The following is a 21733-nucleotide window of genomic DNA, read 5'->3' on the forward strand; positions in this document are numbered from 1 at the left end:
TGCTTTTGAACTTCAGGTCTTTGAGCACCCATCCACCTCAACCCACTTGCCTCGCATTTGCTCCCTCAGAGCACATCGTGGCTTAGTTTATTCGTCCAGCACTGGCTTTGCCTGTAACCTTAGTGCGCTCTTCTAGATAAAGATGCTTTATTACATTCAGACTAGGTTGTTCCTTAAGAAGTTGGTTTGTTTGGGCTCATTTTATTTGTCAAAATAGGAGATAGGCCGCTATGGAGCAATCATTTTGTGAAACCTTTCTCCACCCCCACCCCAATCCTCCCCACCCCCGCCCCATCTTTCTTTGTAAGTCAGAGCGATTTTGTATCACCCAAGCAACAAAGTGATTTACGCATGAAAGAGAGGGACAATCTATTCTAATGGTTAAGAGGCAGTAAAAAATATTTATGTGTGCCTGGCTGATGTTGACTTTTGGAGAGCGAGAGTTCACTTGTAAACTGAAAGCTGGGGGAAAATGTAAGATGGAAAGGCAGACTTTGGGGTTCTAATTCTGAACACAGATTTTCTTAGGAAAAAAAAATTATCTCCATTGTTTTGGTTTCAGATTCTGCATTTGTCAGACGGAGTTGTTAGCTTGGAGTCTTCCGTCAACATTGCTGGGAGGAGTCGTAGCTGACTTTCCTAAGGCTGATTCTCAGGCCCGGGGGTGGGGGGGCTTGGAGGTTGGCAGTCTGGGGAGAGGGGATGGGGCGGTGCTAGGCGGCTCCCTGGGGCACGGGTTGGGGTGTGGGGCAGGCTGTTGAATCTGAACTCTTCTGAGGCCTCAGCTTTTCCTTTTATCTTCCTTAGTCTCTCAAGTAATAATGCCCTTGTGAAGCAAAATATTTTTTAAATTAAAAAACAGCAGATGGTTGTGTATGCTTGTCTCGTTTTCCTGCCAGCATCCTGCACCTCGCAGAACCCTACCTGCAGCCTTGGGTGTGCAGCAGATTTAGGGCTGATGGGTCGGATTGTAATCTGCGTGCACCCCAGCTGATGAATCGGTGGTAAAGCTTTGCTCGGTAATATTTGTACGGAAAATGCAATGTTTGCACAATAAAGCTCTCCAGATTTTTTAAGCCGTAGGAGTGAGGCCAGTTTACAATCAATGATAACAGGTTTCCCGCGCTGCCATTACCACAAATAGTATCTTATTTCAGCAAAATGGTGGCAGTCAGCGGGAGGTCCAACAATGCAGATTTTAATCAGAAAATTTAATTTTATATACAATTCACAGTTTGTGCACGGTGAGAAATGTTTCTCACTGCATGAACTTTCGGGACTCGGCTCTGAGCAAAAGGAGTTTCAATTTATGTAACGCCTTTCTCAGCAAACAATGCCCCAAAGCACTTGCTGGTAATATATGGCTCGTGCTGCTGCTCAGGAAGCTACTGCGGCAGTCTTTCTTAAAATTACCCAGGATATTTATTTGGAGCAATTAAAAGAAGCACTACATTCCACACAAATCCGTTTTTAATGCAGACATTAAATTGGCTGATGGTTTAATGCGGACTCTGTGAGACTGCTACCGCCCAGTCCGCTCTCTGCCCAGATTTGCTCCCTTGTAAGGCAACTTTCCGCCCGGGCTCATTTCATTTTCCCAGTTAACTTGTAAAACTCTCAGAAGAGAAGTCTATAACGTTGACAGGGCCTTTACATGAAGGGCCCTGGATTTGGAGGAGTTGAATCGCAGGCCTGGTCCAGGAAGTAGTGGACACAGGGAGGAGAGGAAGGTCACACGCTGTCCCACAGATGACCCAGAAATGCCAGCCCTTGACTAATTTGCTGTTCTTGAGCAGAAGCGGGGGCTAAAGAGTGCCAGGCTGCTTTCTCTAGAAGGACAGCAGGACCTGCTCCTCTCTGTGAGGGTGGGGGGATATCACTCACATACTTGGTAAGAGCAGGCAAAGAGTCAGAGAGGAGGTGGAGGGGAGAGGCAGACAGAGAGAGAAGGCCATGGCTAAGCTTTACAGGGCACAACCCTCCCATTTGAGGAAGGGACAGGAAGCGGTAATTGAGTCTTCCATACCAAGGTCCAGTGGAAGGAGGTAATGAGAGTGGCTCCAGAAATGGAAAGTCTTAGGTAAGTCAGCCCCTCATTAAGAGGAGCTGGAGAAGGTGGACAGGTGGGATGCCATCCACCTGGTCTCACCCCTGGTCCCCGCCAGGAGAAGACACCTCTCCGCTTATGGGAGCAAAGTGCCCCCTCCATTGTTCCCTAATAGGGTCTGTGATGGAGTCCTTGCATGCACCTTGGGGAATCCCTTCACTGTCCATCCCCCAAACTGGTCTTCACCTCTTCCCCAGTGTTGGAGCCTATGTGACCTTGAGTTCACAGACAGTTAGTCTTGTGTTAGGGGGAGGGGGAGGTAACAGTGGCTTAAACAGGAGCATCCCAGCCCTGTTTTATATTATGCTGGGACCTGGGGATGAAGTCATGAAGGCACCGTGACGGGCTGGTGGGAAGACAGAGCTGGGCTTAGCAATATGGCATGTGCCATTTACTGGGAGTCTGCTCTGTTACTCCAGCAGAGAGAGAGAGAGAGAGAGAGAGAGAGAGAGAGAGAGAGAGATCCCATTTTCCCAGGAAGAATCAGATTCTGAGACTCAGAGAAGTTAAGTAACTTGCTTAGCTGAGGTCACAGAGGGCCGTGGACACACAAGGGAGGGCAGAGTAGGACCAGCTCCATTAGTGTTCTCTCAGGAGTGGGGTCTGGCAGGGCATTTCAGGAGCTGGCCTTCAGTCCTGGGAGCAGGCAGTTCCACTGTGGCTCCGCAGCAGGGTGCCTGGAAGGGAAGGCTGTCCCGTCTTCCCAGGGGGAAACTAACCCCGAGGCTAACCTTAAGATAAGTTTTAGGCCAGAGATACAATAGGCCCTGGTTAGTAGTCAATGCCTGGAGCCCTGTTTGGAAAATAATGTAGAGCCTGAATCTAGACTCAGTGGGAAAGGATACTGAGGTTGATTAGCAACGTCTGTCCTCCCTCGACCAGGGAGGAGGGCGTAGTGGTTGTTTAGAATGGATTTGCAATCCTGGTTTAGGTATCCTGGCTTTGAGGATTTTTTTCATTCTGTCAAATGCTCATTATTTTCCATACACAGATAGGAATCTCACCTCTCCTTCCCTATTAACCTGAGCCCACAGCTTTGGAGTTGCATTTGGTCATGCATCTTATCTGGGGAGAATATTCAGGCATGCACAGACAAAGTCAGAGAGTTCTTAATGAGAGTCTAAAATTCAAAGAAGACAGGAAAGATTTATTTCGCATATGTTTATAATGGTACGAAGTATGAGCTTGGCACTTTCCTAAGTGTTTTACAGATATTAACTCAATTATTCCTCATCAAAGGCCTATAAGATAGGTCTCCGTATTATCCTCATTTTACAAATGGAATGATTAAAGCCCAGAGAGGCTAAGCATCTTGTCCAAGGTCACACAGCTTTGTGAATTCAAGCAGTCCAATGCCAGAGTCTATGTGATTAAATTACAGGGTGTTGCCTCTCTGCAGTGTACATATTCCTGTTTTGCTTTCCATGTGGTATCGTGCTTTCTGTGCTTCATGCTGGTTTTCCAGACTAGATTGGGAAGTTGTAAAGTAAGGGATTATGTGTTACTGAGTATAAGCACCTGAAACAGGAGGAACTTCAGGAGGAACTAAGACATGATTACGGACGATCAGTAAGATGACTGTAGGAATCAGTCACATAGTGTTTGAGTCTTTCTCTATTTGTGGGTCTGGCTCCACCTCCAGGGTGAGCTGCCCAGGGGAGGGACCCGAGTTACACATCTTCATATCCCCAGCATCTAACACAATAGAGAGGAGACCATCTTTCCTTTGTTTCCTACTTCATTAACTGATTCATTGATTCACTCAACAAAAATGTATTAAGGGCAAGCACCATGCTGGATGCCAGGAACGAACAAGTAGACAGCCCTTCTGTCTCTGTGGTTTGATTCCTACCTCGCAAGAGAATGTGTAGAAAAATGATGTTGACTTTCTTGAAATGGGACACATTTGTCTATTTTACCAAAAACAACAGGAAGTTACATATCATTGCAACCTATCGAGTCCCTCCTTATTGTCGTGTGTGACCAAGTAAAGTTGCAAACAGTCACTTTATTCCGATTTTACTTACCAAAGGCAGTGGTCGTCCCGATTAGTCAGATCTAATACTTACAGTTAAGAGAAAGCCCTTCTAGTGTAGGTAGAGCTGGTGGAAGAATTATCGGGCTCCCACGATGCGAGGTAGGGTTGTTTCTGCCCCTTTTGTTATAGGAAAAGCTTCAAGCATTATTAAGTGATGACAGACAGGATACTTGGCTTCTGGTATTTCTTTGAAGGCCGGCCTGTAGCGTGCTGCCTGGAAGCAGGAATGATTCCACAAATGGTCAGGGAGCCACCTAAACCGCCCTTCACAACTGGTCAAGGTGTGGAAACAGTGCAGTTGGGCTCCACCCTGGAAGGAGAACTGGCGTGGACCATTACAGTTTCCAGAGTCCCTTCTTTTACCCCCAAGGCAGTATCTCAAAAATTCCCTCAAACTGCTTTTCCCATTCTCTGAGGCTATTAAGTGCATCAGAGATCCTTCCTTATAGAGAAGGAAAAGGGTCTTCCCAAGAACCCACAGGGAGTGGGGGCCAGATTTCTTGCAAATCCTGGGTGTTTTCCACTCCCGAATACAGCTGAGCCCACTGTCCCCCTGGAAGCCCATGCCAGTCTTGGCAGCAGGATGTTTCAGATGATGTGGAAACTACTTGCTGGGGCCTCTCTTTTCAGGGTCTTCTGGGTGTGACCATATAATGATCGAAAGCAGTGTTTCAATAGACTTATTTGTAATTAGCTCCAAACTTAGTTTTTAAAAAATCGATATGTATTTATTTTTAAGATTTTATTTTATTTCACATACTTTTTAATGTTTTATTTATGAGAGCCAGTCCGTGCGTGTGCATGCGCGCACACACACACACACACACACGCACGCGTGAGTAGGGGAGGGACAGAGAAAGAGGGAGAGAGAAAATCCCAAGCAGGCTCTGCTCTGACAGCGAGACTCGATCCCATGAACCGTGATATCATGACCCAGCCCAAAATCAAGAGTCAGATGCTTTACCGACGGAGCCACCCAGGTGCCCCTAAGATTTTATTTTTAAGTAATCTCTCCACCTGATGTGGGGCCCGAACTCACAACCCCGAGATCAAGAGTTGCATGCTCCACTGACTGAGGCAGCCAGGTTCCCCCAAAATTTGATATGTATTTAATGAAAAATTTGAAAATATAAAAATGTAAAATGAAGAATCTCATCATTTAAGCACAGTAATTGCTAACATTTTGCTGTATTTACTTCTGATTGCTTTTTAATATATTTGGAATCACACTGTAATAATAATAGCAGCTAACATCTGTTGAGGGCTTACTCTGTGTTGGGTACTGTTCTTTCTATGTCTTATCTCATTTAAGCTTCCTGTCAAATTATGAGGTAGCTACTATTTTTACTCCCATTTCACAGAAATTAAAACTGAGGCATAGGGAGGTGAGTACCAGCAGTAGATAATAAGCAGTAGAACCATGCCATCCATTTCCAGACTCTGCATATGAAGCTTGGTATCTGTTTTTGAACTTAACTTTATATTAAAAGCACTTTCTTATTTTCCTTAGAAACACCAGCTTTCGGGGCTGCCTAATATTCCATCAAATAAATGTCCCATCATTTACTTAAGCACACCTCAATAATCTAAATAATACCACCATGAATTAAGTAGTCTTTGTGAATGAGGCTTTTTCCACATTTAGGGTCACAAAATTTCCTGAGGATAAATTCCCAGATCTAGATTAAAAAGCTGCAAGAAAGTGACGATAAGTTTGTTGGGACATGCTGCCCAATATTTTCCAAGAGGACTGCATCTGGTCACACAGACACTGGCCATGGGGGTGCTGGCCCCGGAGGTTACCTGAACAGAAAATGATTGATTGATTGATAGGCAAAAACATATTGTTTTCAGCAGTTCTTCCTTGCCATGAAAAATTTTTAATCTTTTTTTAACATTCGTTTTCTCGGCTGTGTGAGAATTTACCTGTAAGGTATTTGTAGGTTTCTTCCTATCTCTTCCTATTTTTTCTCTTTTTTTTTTTTTTTTTTTTTTTGGTCTCAGATCTGGAGCTAGGTTCTTGCTTCATCTGTGGGTTTGTTATAAGGGATAATAAAGAGTAATTAGAACAGAATGGGGGTGGAGGGAACCAGAAGAAGAAAGGTCTCAACTGCCCACCCTGCTTTCACTCCTGACAGAACTCCTGGACCACAGAGGACTTAGGGCCAACTCTAGGATTACCCTCTTAGCCTTCATGAACACAGTGACATCACCACAGGCACGTAATAGAAGCTCAATAAATGCCTGCTGGAGGAGTGAATCAATGAACTGTTCTGTCTGCCATACGCAAACCTACCCTCTCCTAGGGACTCTATAGCCTGAATCACTGTCAGCACTCCCTTTGGTAAAAAAAAAAAAAAAAAAAAGGTTTGCATCTGTGATCCCAGGTCCTGGCCTTATTAGGATCCTAGAGGAGTGGCCAACCAGAGGTCTTTTAGCCCAAGGCAAAGAACTGAGATCAAAGCCTCTTGGATCTGTCCCAGGAGGTCCTTGCCTGCGAAGAGGACCAGGACTTCTTCCCTTTGTGACCTTTGAGGTTGCCAATCCTGATGCCATCCCTCACGGGAAAAGTGGGAAAAGAGGCAGGTTAGGGAAGTGAGGAAGGTGAGGGAGGTGATGTTCCTGGGGGAGGCTGGGTGATGACAAGTGTTTACAAAGATGGCTCACAGGCCTGTGGAGCCCTCCGGCCAGCTGAGGCTTCTCCCTGTAAGGAGCCCTTGCTCAGCATGGTCTCTTCGGCTCTCTTGGGGTATCAGGGGTGACAGCTAAGCTCACTCCTGCCTTTCCAGGGGGGCTGTGGGACTCACTCAGATGAGCTATTACTTGACATCCCTGACCCCATTTCTGTAAAAACTGTACAATGTAAAATTTAGGTGTTTGAGGTCTTCAGATGACACAGACAAATACTGCTTTTTGCCTGTAAGTTTTAAATGTCAAAAAAAATTGCAGAATGTTAGTCATGAAGTATGACACTGCCAATGGTGAAGTCAAACTTTTAAAAAATTATTTATTTATTTAAAGTTTATTTTTATTTGAGAGAGTGAATGAGAGCAGGGGGAGGGTCAGAGAGAGAGTGAGCAGAATCCCAAGCAGGCTCCTCACCATCAGCACAGAGGCTTGAATTCACAAACCGTGAGATCATGACCTGAGCCCAAACCAAGAGTCAGATGCTTAACCGACTGAGCCACCTATGCACCCCTCAAACTTTTTTTTAAATGTTTATTTATTTATTTTGAGAGAGAGAGTGAACACACTTGTGCAAGCCGGGGAGGGGCAGAGAGAGAGACTCCCAAGCAGGGTCTGTGGTGTCAAGGGAAAGCCCCACTCGGGGCTCGATCCCACAAATCCTGGGATAATGCCTTGGGCTGAAATCAAGAGATTTACACCTAATCAAACCGAGCCAGCCAGCCAGGCACCCCTGTATGAAGAGGACAAACTTTTAAGTAAAATGTACAGGAGGGCAGCCATCCATGTAAATGTACCTTATTTTAAAAATTAAGTGTAAGACATTTTAAGACTATGATTATACCAACCTCTTCTGTGAATCAGCCAGGGATGTGAATGTGTATAATGTTAGAAAGTATGTCACATGGGAGGAATCAGTCAACTATTTTATAATTAATGTGGCCCCAAACAGAATTATGGAAACTTACTTGTTATTTACTTATAAGTAAATTTGCTTCTGAAGTTTAGCCTGGCTAGGAGTTCCCAAACTATGTTACGGCATAATTAGACTTAGACCCTTAATGTAAAAGCCACAGTTAATCTTTCAGGGTTTTGCTTGGCTATTTTTCTTTTTAATCTGCAAAATGACAGGTCAGACTACAGTCTGATTTAATGAGTCTCGGTGGGGGCCAGACATAGGTATTTATTAAAAACCTACCAGGTAATTCTAATGTGCAGCCAGGCTGAGAACAATTGGCCTAGATGATCTCTCAAGTCCTTCTCCGGCACCTAAAGGCTGTGATTTCTATAATTTTAAATTTTCAATCAAAGTCAATAAGAAAATCAGATTCACTTCACAGAGAATTCTGCTTAAAAAACATCTTTCCAGGGGCACCCAGGGGCACCTGGGTGTCTCAGTCAGTTAAGCGTCTGTCTGACTTCTGCTGAGGTCATGATCTCACGGTTTGTGAGTTTGAGCCCCACGTCAGGCTTTCTCCTGTCAGCATAGAGCCCACTTCAGATCCTGTCTCCCTCGCTCTCTGCCCCTCCCCTACTCGTTCTCTCTCCCTCTCTCTCAAAAATAAACATTTAAAAATGAAAACAAAACATCTTTCCAAATTCAAAGATCTCAGCATTCCTACAATGAAACTTACTTCATAACTGACCCAACCCCAACCCCATGAGGTATTTTGGGCATATCTTATGAATCTGGAAAATTTATGTTTGTCCTACACTTACACAGTCGTAAATGAGTTTTCAGGCAATTACAAAATATATATATATATATATATATATATATATATATATATATTTTTTTTTTTTTTTTTTTTTTTTTTTTTTTTTCCACCTTTGAGAGTCAAGATGTGGTTCAAGTTTTTGGTTTGGAAATCAAGGGGGATCCAATGAAATGTTTATGGATAAAGTAGAGAAGAAATGAAGATATTGAATCTTTGCTGTTAGCTTGAGTTGACAAGTCCCTGTGCGTGAGTGTGTGTTCGCACGTGAACCTCTGCTGGGATCAGGGAGGAGCAGCTGATGTTGGGGGAGATCTCGTAGACACTAAAAGGCAGATGGGGGCAGCCGCAGCCACGGGGCCAGCATGCTACTGATGTCAAGGCAATATCCACGTAGGAACTGTCCTTATTGGAGACTATGTTTCCAGAGCCATCAGATTTTAAAAACATACTTATGTTTTAAAACATAATTCAACTGGAGATGGTTTTTATTTTGTTGTTATAAAACCTAGGCACCCACACTAAGGGCTCAAATAACCACATCCTTGCTTGTCGTCTCACAAGTGTATCTGTGGCAAAGAAATGCCAAGCTGAAACCTCTCCATGAATAAGTCAAGAAACAGATCCAAGTTTGGTATTTAGATTAGAAATACAAGTGAAAGAAGTAACATTACCATCAGAGATGTGCATTTCTAAAGATTCATTTGAAAGTTTTGAAAAAAGTAAAGCTCATGCCCTGGGGCTTCTGGGAGTATGTACAAAATACAATAATTAAATTAAGTCCAGCAGTTAAAATTCCTCATAAAAAGAAAAAGCTGGAGCGCTTCCCAATGGGGAATGCTTGACTTAAAAGAAAGGTTTTACTCTGTGGCCTGAAGGTCAACAAACTGGGACTCTGTGGGAATGTATAAAATTTCTTAAAGGGTTCTTCGGTCTTTGTTTTGTTGAAAGAAAATAAAAGAGTAAAAAGGGACAAGTTTTTGAAAATTCAAAAAATGAAGGTGCAGTTCTAAAATCATCATGATTTTTATAAATGCAGCACTGGAGGCTATGAAAACACACTCTTTTCTGAGTACTAATCTAACACATATGCTCTTTGAGAAGGAAGGAAAAAGGCCAATGGCCCCGTTTGAACAAACCATTTTAAAAATGTGCTCATTTTCAGAGGCAGTGCGTGCAAATTCATGGTCCCTTCATTTGCTTATTTTGGAAATATTTACCTTAAATATTCTCATAAATATATCTCACAATTTAAAATTCCTTAGGCGAACACAAAGACTAATTGTTTTTTAAGAAGGTTTTTACAAAGCAGAGTTGTAAAAGATGATTTCGTTGGGGGGGGGGGTCACATCCTTAGTTATCTAAAATGGAATGTTTACCATAATTTGCAAATATCTGTTTTTATAATAATCATAATCACTTATTGCTACCTTTCCGATAACGTCCCCTTCACCCCTCCACCCCCAAAGGAATAAGATTAAAAACAGGATGGAAATCAAATTTTATACCCTTGGACTTCGTTACTTGTAAGTATCATGAATTTCAGGCCACACACTCAAATAATTTCTACTAAAACATAAGGAACCAGTAACCAATTTGCAGGACCCTTATCTTTGTCGTTTAAATAGAATCTGAATGTTGCCTTTGCAGTAAGACAGCACGATCAAATGCAGGAAATCAGGAATAGCAGTTTTGGCAGCAATATTTAATTTACTGAATAATTAGCAGCCTCACTGGCATTTCTACTTTGATTCCCAAAGTACAATATTAGCTGTCCTCTGCACTTGGGCTCTCTGCAGTAAAATGGGCTAATAAACTTCCTGTGCCAAGTTCACAGTAAATGAAGGACTATGGAGCATCATGCAAGCAGCTCACAACTTACGACGCCAGATTTACTTCCAAAATATGGACACAGAATTAGGAAAAAAAAATTTTTTTTTTACCTCATTTTCTTGATTTTGCTTTTGGAATTGCCAGCGGGGGAAGGAAGGTAAAACTAATGAAGAGGGACGTGGAAGCAGAACCACAGTGGACACAAAGACTAGATAAGAAAGATGAGACAGAATGAAGGCCATGGAGGAGGGGCCAAAGCAGTGAGGCCAGAGCCAAGGGGGGACCCAGGCTAACACAGCTTGGTGAGTCTTGAGGTCTACACCCTGCTCCTTCATCCCTCCACTGGGACTCCTTTCTTTCATTTTTTTTTTTTTAAATTTTTTTAACGTTTATTCATTTTAGAGACAGAGAGAGACAGAGCATGAATGGGGGAAGGTCAGAGAGAGAGGGAGACACAGAATCCGAAACAGGCTCCAGGCTCTGAGCTGTCAGCACAGAGCCCGATGCGGGGCTCGAACTCACGGACCGTGAGATCATGACCTGATTCGAAGTCAGTCGCCCAACCGACTGAGCCACCCAGGCGCCCCTGGGACTCCTTTCTTTACACTAGTCCAGACATTCTCCAGCCACTTAGACCAGTCAGTCCTCAGTGGGCAGTGATGCAAATATTCAGTCTAGGAGATGAGCCAGGAAGGCCCACTTCGAGCTAGTGTTTGCCTGGTGGTGGAGCTTCCTGACTGCGTTTGATGACCAGCTGTTTCAGTTGTGATGAGTTCAAAGATCTTTGCCAGGTCAGGCACTGCATCTGAAGGAGGTAGTTATTGAAAAAGAGGTTTCAGCTATTTTCTCATTGTTTCAGAAAATTTGCAGCTTCCTTAGTGGGGAATTTAATGTAAAAGCAGAAATCTGAGGACTTCTTGGGTGTGCAGCCATGTGGTTTAGTGGTTTAATGTCGAGACATTAGTTGTAGTCCTAGTTTTGCCAGCTGTGTGACCTTGAGCAAGTCCACTAAAAGGGCCAATATTTGCCCAACTCCAAGAGGCACACTCACACTGTAGTTTTTCTATGTGAATGGAGCCCTCTTCAGCCAGGAATTGGTACTGCATAATCCTCCCCTGAGCAAGCTTCAGGGTCCTCTACAAAATTAGGTTGGTTGGACAGAATGAGAACGTGAATTTGTAGTCAGAACAGCGCTGTCGTGAGAGATTTCCATAGTTCAGGAATGGGACTAGCAGATTATGAACAACAACAACAAAAGCCACAAAGCTCCCCTGGAATGCACGTGGCTATTGGAGTTGCTGCCATACCCAGAAATGTCCAGGGATTGGTCCCACCAGTAGGTTCTCCTGGGAGGACCTATCCTTCACCTACCAACACACGTAATTGAGAAAATGGCGTTCACTTAATAGAAATTCACTTTCCAGCCAGTTTTGCTGCAGGGGGACTTCCATCCTGGACTACAGCACAGTTTCAGCACTGGGATGGAGAGTATTTGACCTTTCCTGAACGCCTGCTTTGCATCAAGCATGATGCTAGAGCTTTTTTATTTTTTATTTTTATTTTTTAGAGCTTTTTTAAAAGTACTATGTTTGTTTGTTTTTTTATTTACTTGACATTCATTCATTTTTAAAGATTATTTAGTCATGCTAATATATACACAACATAAAATTCACCGGATGCAGGCTGCCTTGAGAAGGTTGAGACCATGGGCAAGGCAGCAGTCTGCAGCTGAGGCAGATGTTGAAGGAGGAACTGGCAGCTGGAGGCTGTCTGCTGACCCCCCAGCCCTGGCCCACCGAATGAGTGACGCTGGAAGGGGGACTTTGGTGGTGCATTTCTATGCTCACAGCCTCCTCATAGCAGCTCTTTGAATTAGGTGCTATTATTATAGTCGAAGAAACTGATGGCTCAGAATAAATGACTTGTCTGAATGTAATACAGCCTGGTGATCGGAAAGGCAGGATTTGAACCTAAACATTGGAAGGAGGAAAGACTCAGTCCGTAATCCGAATAAACACACTTTTAGCGAACTCTTGCTGGGGGTGACAGATGAGCAGGAGAGGGATGCGGAGATGCATGGAATGTCCAGTATTCAGGGCATCCACACTCTGGGGGACACACATGCATAAGTACTACAACAGAAATCTGATGCAATGCATTGGAAGGACTCAGCGTGGGGGACACGTCAGCAAGTTGTGTGTGGGGAGTTGGGGAGAGTTCACAGACCTTCCGGGTGTGTCTTGAAGAATGGTGAGGAGTTGGGTGGGTGTGGGGGAGTGGGAGGGGTTGCAGCTTAGGCAAAGACTTTGCAAAGTCAGGAGCTACAGCCAGTGGTATCCTGACGCACATGGCCAGGACCCCTGGACACAGGTGATGTGTCACTGGTGTTGAAGTGCCCGTGGGGCTCCTGGTGGCAGGAGCTCCCTCAAGCCAGACCGGAGAAGCATCCTAGAGCTCCCCGGAAGTTGCTGCATGAATTCCAGTCCCGAGAAATCCGCTTGAGGCAATGGATGTGCTCCTCTCCGCATCTGGGAATTCAGGTTATTAACACAGTTTTTCCAGAGACTCTAAGCCAGAAATTCATGTTGGTTTTTATGTTCTTCCTTCCACGGAACTCAAAAGAGCCCATTAACAAAAAAAAAAAAAAAAAAAAAAAAAAAAAAAAAAAAATTAAGCCAGATGCCTAGAGTATATATAGTCTTCTGAAGAAACTCTCCACCACAAAACTATCTGAAATGGAACGTTCATTTTCTCTTGATTCTTTCATTGTGTCTGAATAACTAAGGCAATTTATTCATTGTTTAAAAACAAAACAGAACCCAGCCAAACCAGTTATGTGGCATTATGTAGTCCAAAAAATCCAGTTTCTTGTCACTGAATTTCTCCCCCTTTAGCTAGATATTTTAACATCACAATATAGTTGATGTTTGGTCTCCCTTGTTTTTCACAAGATGGAGTTTTCAGTATATCAATTCTCTTATAATATGTAATGAAGGGAATCTTGAAATTTCCTTCCAGGGCTTAGACTAATCTCTGGGACCAGTTTTCTATATGCTTACATGTTACACACACAGTGTGAGAAATTGATTTTGACCAATGGAGAAGTCTAACATAGTTACAGGATTCCCCCTCTGTCAATAGGCACAGGTGATTTGAGAGTGAGTTTTCTACCCTTTCTGATAAATAGAAAGCTTTGTCTTTGACTTAGGGTTCAGCAGTTAAACCAAGGGAACTTCCTTGGTTCCTGCACAAGAGCAGATACCAGAGGAAGGCACCTCCAGTTGGCCAGATTCTGTCCTAAGTGTGAGCACAGCCTTCCAATTCCCTGGGCATGGACAGCAAGGGGAGAATGGGACAAGATTGAGTGTTCCCTCAGCAAGTCTGACAGGCTGTTTACAAAGTGACTTCACTCCTCAGACGTTAGGCAGGACTCCAGGCTTCGGGACCGCAGCCTGGCTGAGCTCCTAAAAACTGAAAGAGGAGGGGAGGAGATGGAACAGGTGAAAAAAGTGGCTGGTTTTCCAAGCATAGGGTGTGTAGTTTTTCAGATGTTTTAAATTCTTAATCCGCACCTCTCTTGTTTCTATCACTACTGTAGTCAATGGCACTTTCTGTTTTGGCATTTGACATTATTTTACGCCTTTGCTCTTCCTTTGACTTCACACAAGAGCGTTTTAATTTTGAAAGAAAAGTGCATCCGGAACCAGTCCTTGGACTTTCATACTAGCTGGCTGTTTGGCACCCAGTCAGGCTCAACAGATGTTTGTTGAATGAATAAACGAATGAAGTGATTCTCTCAAAAAAGTTCAGAGAAATCTGTACTTTCAGGAAAGGTTTTTTTTTTGTTTTGTTTTGTTTTGTTTTGTTAAATTCGGGATTATCGCTTACAGTACCCTCTATGGGTTTGAGAGGGAAATCAGCAAAGTTGGTTTTAGAGTCTTTTGAAGAAATTCAGCCAAAAAGCAACCTAAATGTAATGCTCATTTTCCTTTTGATTCTATGCCGTGTTTGAATCAAACTTGGGAAATTCAACTCAATGACTGAAAAGCAGGAGGACCCGATTCTCCGCAGGTCCCTCTGGCCTTGGATCGGATTTGAGCCTGATAGACTAAGGGCGAGGGGCTCTGGTCAAGGGGGATCCGGGCCCAGGAGACGTGCCAGGCGCTTGCAGGACCCCTAGGACTAGTCCTCGCGCCCGGCTCAGCCGCAGACTTCGGGGCTGGAGGGACACAGGGGCCGGCCGGTCCCCAGGGCAGGCGCGAGGGCCCCGCGCAGGTGTCCGGCCTGCGTGCGGGGTGCGCCAGGGGTGCTGGGGGCCTGGGAGACCCGAGAGAGACGTTATTGTTACACTGTAACGAGTCTGATTAACATGCTCCTGACACTTTCCCTTAGTTTCTCCGGCTCCTAGCAACAGCGCACAAAGGCGCGGGATTGTCCCGGGCTCCGCGGGGACACGGGGCAGCCTTTGATCTGCCACCATTACAGCGGGGCTGCGCGACAGGCTCGCGGGCTCCGGGCAGCCCGCGGCGGGCGGGCGGACGAGCGGGGCCCGCAGCCCCGGCCCACTGGGCTCCCCTGGCCCAGGCTGCGCCCCGCGGGGAAGGGACGGCGTGCCTCCCGAGGGCGCGCGAGGGGCCTCCGGGGCCGCCAGTGTCCGCGTCCAGGTGCCCTTGCGCGCCGCCCGCCGACCTCCGTCCTCGGGAAGCGCGGGCGGCGGGGGACGCGGACTCTGCGTGTCCCGGCCCTGCGGGCGCACGCCCTTCCGACGGGGCGCGCTGCCCGGGCTCGCCGAGCCTTTCCCATCGGAAGAAGCAAACACTAAAACCGTGCCGTTCACTCACAAAAATTAAAGAAGGGCGCGAGCGACAAATCCCTGGTCTTTTGCAAGACTTGTAAAAAAAGAAAAAAAAATTTTAAATAAAAAAATGCAGCAGGCTTCAGTCTGCTTAGCTGGAACGGGGTCCGATCGGCAGCAAATGACCACAAAAGGCGCCAACGACGATTTCGGTTCCTTTAGTACACACTACTTTCTTTTTGTCGTTTAGCAATTCTTATCGATTCGGAAGGAAATATGCTACCGCATAATTGCTGGAATGTAAACAAACTACCACCCACAACAGCCACCATCCCCCGTCACAGGGCAGCAAAAAGCTGCCCGGTACCACCGCGCAAGATTTCAGGTACTAAGTTAAGGTATTTTAATGTAATTTATTTCCCATTTTGTGCGCTGTTAGCGCCTCCCCCCACCCCCCACCCCTCATCCCGATTTAAAATAAAGCGCGGAAAGGAAGATGGAAGTTTTAACATTGAAATGTTGCGCTCTGTTAATTACTTTCCTCCACTTTCCCCCTAAATTGCAATGTGGAAACCTCGCGGGGGGAGGGTCTCTGGGCTGGGAGGACAGTGTCCCGGAGCCTGGGGCGTAAACTCTGCGGTGACAGACCGGTTCGGTGCCCTTCGCCGGTATTAATATGCACAACATCCTGCTGATAATCTTATAACCTGTTTTGTACCATCAATTGCCTTCCAAGTACTAGAAGTAAAAAGCAAAAACAAAACAAAAACAAAAACGGAAGACATTTAGCTTTTCAAGACTAACGGAAACCATAAGGCCAGAATATCCTTCAAGTTAAAAAGCATGTATTCTTTTTTATCCTCTTAAGACATCGTTAGAAAATCTAAGGTCTCCAGTGAAGGTCATTTTCCCGAACTAGGGCAGAACTCTTAAGGGGCTAATGTGTTAATGATAATAATAACTGGTATATTTTAGAAAAGGAAAAAAAAAATCCTACATGTTGTGTTCTATTTACCCCGCAAAATACGCCATGCAAGCAGCTACTTTCACATTCAAATAGGAGGCGGTGAAGTCTTCTTGAGGAAGCTTTTCCCAGCCTGTCCCCGGAGGAGAGGACCTAAGGGCAGCCAGCGGATCTATACTTGGAAATTTTAAGGGAACTGAACCCAGATTCCCGAGGAAATTCCCATCCTGTGCTAACAGACAGTGCCTGACCCCACCGGAGTCTCCCTCACCATTTCAATAAAACATGATTGTACTGATATAATCCTCTATACATTAAAATGAGGTTGTCACAGATTGTCATTAAGACCTCAGTAAAACAATGAAGACATTATTGGGCACCCCCCTCCCTCGGGCAAGGTATTAGGGGAATAAAACAATCTACACCACACGGGTCCTATTGAGATTAATGAAAAAATTATGCAAAAAAAAATCTCAATTTCATTTTCCCGTGACAGGGCTTTGCATACATACAGTCAGCCCTGCCTTGCACCTGATGATTTATTAAACTAATCTACGGTGATCACCACTGATGTTCTCAACTCAATCTTGTCCTGGCTCATTTTCTAAGTAATTGTTTCTCATTAGTTCTGATAATGTTTTAATAGTGTTATCCATAATTTAGCCCCCAAGAATTAATAACAAGGGGGTGATATGGCAAAGCAGCCTGTGATGAGCTATACAAAACATAAACAGGTATGGTTTTTAATTAATCAGATGGTTGCAAGGTCCTCTTGTAGTCCATTCCTAGCTGGAGGAACCCCCGCAAGGTCCCTGACCCTGACTAAAGCCTCTTCCGGGGCTCTCCTTAGGGTTTCTGCTCAGAGCAGGACCTTGGTCCAGACTTCTGGCGCAAGTGGGTCCTAGTCTCACGATCCTACCATAATCAGACCACGGGATTATGAGTAAGATGATAAATGCAACATTTGGGTGTCAGGTAAAGGGTGTGGTGACCAGTCAGTCCAACATGGTTGGGGGACCTAGGAACCCACAGGGCTGCTGGTGATGGGGGTGGGGAGTCCGAGCCGCGTCTAGACCTTACTGAGGGGACTGCTTTTCCCAAGGTCCGAATGCCTTCACCATGGCATCTGAGGTCCCCTGAGAGGGAGGGCTTGCCTCTCTGAGCCCCCTGCCTGAGGAGGCCCCGCTGTAGGGTTTGGGGGTTGCCTGTGTAACTGGGGTGGAGAGTAGAATGTCTGCCCTTTCATCTGTCAAAGCCCAGACTGGTTATCTGCAACAACACAGGAGGATGGGAAGGGCAATTGGGTTGAAGTGGGGGCTGCCTGTAGGGAAGTCTGAAGGAAGGCTTTTATTTCCCTCTTATGTTTAAGGCAGTTCTAACACCGGGGGAGGAGGTGTGTGTGTGCAACAGGTCAGGATGAGAGGAGGTCTCCCCTTGCCTTCTGCCTTCTGAGCAGTCCTCCTGTGTCTGTGTGTTCTGAGGGGAGGGGCCGAACCTGGCTGGTGGTCCCGAATCTCCCGGTGCACACATGACTACCAGCCTAGGCCGGCACAGCTGCAATGCTGGTGGTGGTGATGGGTGCTGCCACCGGGGTCACTCTGCCCACTGCCTCTGTCCGCAGGCCTGAAGCCTGGTTTGGCTGCATGCCAGTCATCTCCCACCTCCCACTCTCCCATCTCCTTGGCTGAGATGCCACCTTCCTCCTTCCTGCTCCTCCATGTGAGGATGGGGTTGCGCCTCCCTTCCTTTCCAGCTAACCCTGGGGCGGCACAGGATGACCAAGGTGAAGGGTAACAATGCTCCCAGGAGGGGCTGGGGGGAGGGGTGCACCAAGGAGAGGAGACATGCAGCCCATCGCAGGTCAGAACCCCAGCTTAGCACACACATCCCATCTCACTCAGTTCAAGAGCTCTCTCCTCAGGTCCCAAGTTTGGGATTATTAGCTGGGTGTTTTAAGAATGTGTTTCCCCAGAACTGTCCTGCCTGGGTCAGGTTCCTTCTGCATGCCTGTCAGAACCGAATCATCCTCTTCCTGCAGTGCATTGGGTGGGCGGGTGATGCAAGATGGTGTGTGGGCCTCTTGCTTTGCTTGGGTTCCACGGTGCCCTTCCTTGTATATAACCTTCAACTCTACTTCTCTCTCGGACTTCTGTAGGAACTGGAAGAGGCAGGGGCAAAGAAGACCCCTGGTTGGGGCATACAGTAGGGGCCACGGAGGAAATAAACAACAAGGGGGTAGGAGGGGGTGAAAAATGAAAATCAAAAACTGTTTTCTATTTACAAATTTAAATAAACAGAACAGCCTTCCCCGCGGTGTTTGTCTAAGAGTAGCAGCTTTGCTGCTGTGTAGGTCATGAAAAGGTTGGTGTAGAGTTTAAAACTTCCCATTCTGTTAATTTCTTAAAGAACGGTCGTCCAGAGTCTCAACACAAAAGCGCATGATTTAATGAGGAGCAGAAACAAAATCTCTGATTGTTGGTGTTTCAAATTTCATTGGCGTCCTCTGGCAAACACAAGTTGATCCTTCCCAGCTTCAATACCCTTTAGCCTTCAATATAAGAGCACATGCTGAATAGGGAAGAATGGCTGGTTGTTATGTTTATTTACCCTTACTACAAGCTGGGTTAACCTCTTCAAAACAGCTTTACTAAGCCCGTTAACCACACCACCCATATGACCTGCAGCAGCATCTCTAATGTGATGCAAATCTCGCAGGGGACCATATGCACCAGATCTGCCCCATTGTGTCTTCTTAGAGGCTACAAGTTTATTGCTGAGGGGGCCTGTTCCAGCCATACATTTGCAGGGGGGGAACGGCCTCAATGGCAAACAGTTAAATGGGGAAATTAAGGGAGAGAATAGATGGTCTTGTGTTTCTGCACATTTTTTTTTTAATTGCTGGTTAACTGTTGACCCAAAGCATTCACCCAGGATGAAGGCTTTCATAGTCCTTACCTAGAGCCCATATGTATGGGTGTTTCATTTGGGAAGGTGGAGGTTAAGAGTAATCTGTTTTGAAGATTTATTTTTACAAGGTATCTGTATGAACAAAAACGATACTTAACTTTTCTATGCCATCTCTTGTTTTATCAGATTTCTAGGAGCTAAACGCAACCCCTTTGGGTAGTTACTATTTTTTTTTTTAAGACTGGCCTTAAAATTATTTACAGTGTTGAATGAACAAATGAACGACAGGGGAAACATCTAACGTGAGAAATGTGAAGGGAGCATACGTATTCGGAAAAGATCTGTTTCATTAAAGACCTAACATCCCTTCAGCCCATCTCTCGCCACGATTTCATCTCCCTGTGAAATCGTAAGTGCATATTTGCAACACATTCATGAGCAATAAAATCATAAGCTTGGAACCAAAAAGAAGAAAGTTCATTTTTAGAGGAACAACTGGCCAGTGAGATAACAACAACAAAAAATTGTGATTACCATGAACTGTAAATGGAGAAAGGTTCCAATCTGGCATACTAACAAGTTGCCTTGAGTATTATGGTTTGTCTTTAAGACACCCACTGTATATGTTCAGCCCACCTGATGAGAGCTTCATTTAACAGATCATTTTTCCTTGATGGATGTGGCAAGCGTAACAATGTTCTGGGCTTGCTTCAGTAATGGCATGTCGATCATACTCCCTTGGAAAGTAAAGGCTCCCTGGAAAACAGAGAATACAAACTTCCTAAAAGAATGTTCAGAAATTATAGGCTTCCTTTCTGTGCACACTTGTACAAGAACATTTTAGATTCCACCTGAATTATATTGACTTTCCCACCCAACTTTTGAGAAAGCCAAAGTAAATTACAGGGGAAAGATTTCTTTTTTCCTCCTAAAGAGGGGGGAGAAAAAGCCCTTCAGCATTTTAATGGAGGGAAAAAGCATCACACACAAGGTATTTGAAACTGTTCATTTAACTCTTGAAATCAGGCAGAAAACTATGGAAGGAAAATGCAAATACTTCCTTGTATAGTTTTGAAATATTGCCTAGAACTTTAAAAATAATAATATGCTCTGGTGACCAATTGTTGTTTGAAAAAATAACTATATGATCAGGTTAATGGCAAAATGCTTCCTTCTTGTAACATAATTGAGGGGTAACACTATCATGTGATGAGAAAATGTAAGGTAGGATTGCACTGAATAAAAAGAGACTCCTCTGTTGGTACACACATGTAGGAGAGGACTAGAATGACAAGGGACATGAGCCTGTAACAAAGAAGTCACAGGTCTGTTGAATGGTGAGTCTGGAAAGAATCTCTGAGATCTCCTGATTTATCCCCATTTTTCAGATACATTTTCTTTTAAACTTCTACAAATACTTATTGAATGTGTCATGTGATCTAGGTCCTAGGTCCTGTTCTCATGAGGAAACTGAGGCCCACAGTAGGGAAGTGATTTTCCAAGGTCATGTGACTAGGAAAAGTTAGAGCTGGAGCCAATATCTGGGTTATCAGAACCTCAAGCCTTTATCAGAGACCCACATATTAAGGTAACGAGAAGTGTCTTCACTGCACCAAAGAAAGATTAAATGGACAGAAGGCAGTAAGCCCAGAATCTGAAGTTAATGTCTGGTTATTTGTGTTCTTTTAATCACTTCTTTTTGCCATTTACAATCACAATTCTTCTTAAGACTCCTTCCTTCCACCTGTTGGCAAGGATGCTGGTGAACTGGAGCCATCATAATCCTTGCTGATGGTCCATCTGCATATACTGCCATCCATTGCTGGATTTCACAAGTACCACCTCTCAACAGTCAATGTTGTCATTATTCAGAAGTTCTGGAATGGCTCTTCTGGTCTCTCTGGAAACCCTTATCTCCCATAATTACAAGAGTTATACACAGAATGGAGATTTAAAAAGTGGCAGGGGATCCTTAGCAATGACTTTGGAATTTAGTTTTCAATCAAGAGAGATTTAAAAGCCAATGGGATTAGAGGTTTAACCAGTGGTACCTAACCTTCTCAGCCTTAGAATCTGATTCCTATGAACACCTGTGTTGGCCTAAAATCCTGTATCTGAAGTCATTTTCTAACCCTCTCGTTTTTACTATTTATATCTCCAGACTGACTTTTGCCTAATTTCATTCAGCCTAGAGCTAATTTTGGTCATCTCTGTGACCATGATGAATTTTATGAATTCAATTAGAAGTTCCAGGGATGTTCCATGGGTTAGAATAGCATGTGAAATCAGGGTGTGGGACTCATGCTGTTTTACAAGGCAATAGTCTAGTTTTCTCATTGGAGTAAGTGATGAAGACCGAAGGCCTCCTGGTTATCCGACCACCAAGTGGATTATGCCCCTGTAAAACAGCACATCAGTCCTGCTAAGGTTTAAATAATAGGCTGGAGAGATGAAATTAGAATAGATGCACATGAAATCAAAACAATGCACACAGAATCAAAATGACGGCCTTGGGCTTATGCCATGTTTCCCAAATCTGTTTGGGTTCCACATGCACATCAAAGACGCAAAGTATTTCATGGAGAGCCTTTCTTTTACAGTGGCAGATTTTGCTTGACTTCATTAAGCTTAAGCTGAAAAACAAAGTTCAACATTTTTGTGCTTTGTTTTCTTTATCTCTGCAAATTGA

General features: G+C 44.6%; 1 protein-coding gene across 7 annotated transcripts in view; it reads right to left on the reverse strand.

Moving 5' to 3' along the window:
• Positions 1-303: 303 nt before the first annotated feature.
• CLYBL (citramalyl-CoA lyase) overlaps positions 304-21733 on the reverse strand; it is a 264498-nt gene continuing 243068 nt past the window's right edge. The window contains exons 8-9 of one of the 7 annotated variants that reach the window (XM_060636775.3): positions 19681-19800; positions 304-4359 (exon numbers count right to left, since the gene is read on the reverse strand). In XM_060636775.3, coding sequence (XP_060492758.1) covers positions 19705-19800 — 96 coding nt within the window. In that variant the 3' untranslated portion in view covers positions 304-4359; positions 19681-19704. Of the gene's footprint in view, positions 4360-11976; positions 12993-15187; positions 15912-18558; positions 19801-21733 lie in introns of those variants that run through there. The other 6 variants (XM_078432244.2, XM_060636774.3, XM_060636772.2 and 3 more) reach the window with 6 other exon arrangements.

The sequence above is a fragment of the Panthera onca genome, chromosome A1 (genome assembly GCF_046562875.1).
Source record: "Panthera onca isolate mPanOnc1 chromosome A1, mPanOnc1 haplotype 2, whole genome shotgun sequence".
NCBI classification, from domain to species: Eukaryota; Metazoa; Chordata; class Mammalia; order Carnivora; family Felidae; genus Panthera; species Panthera onca.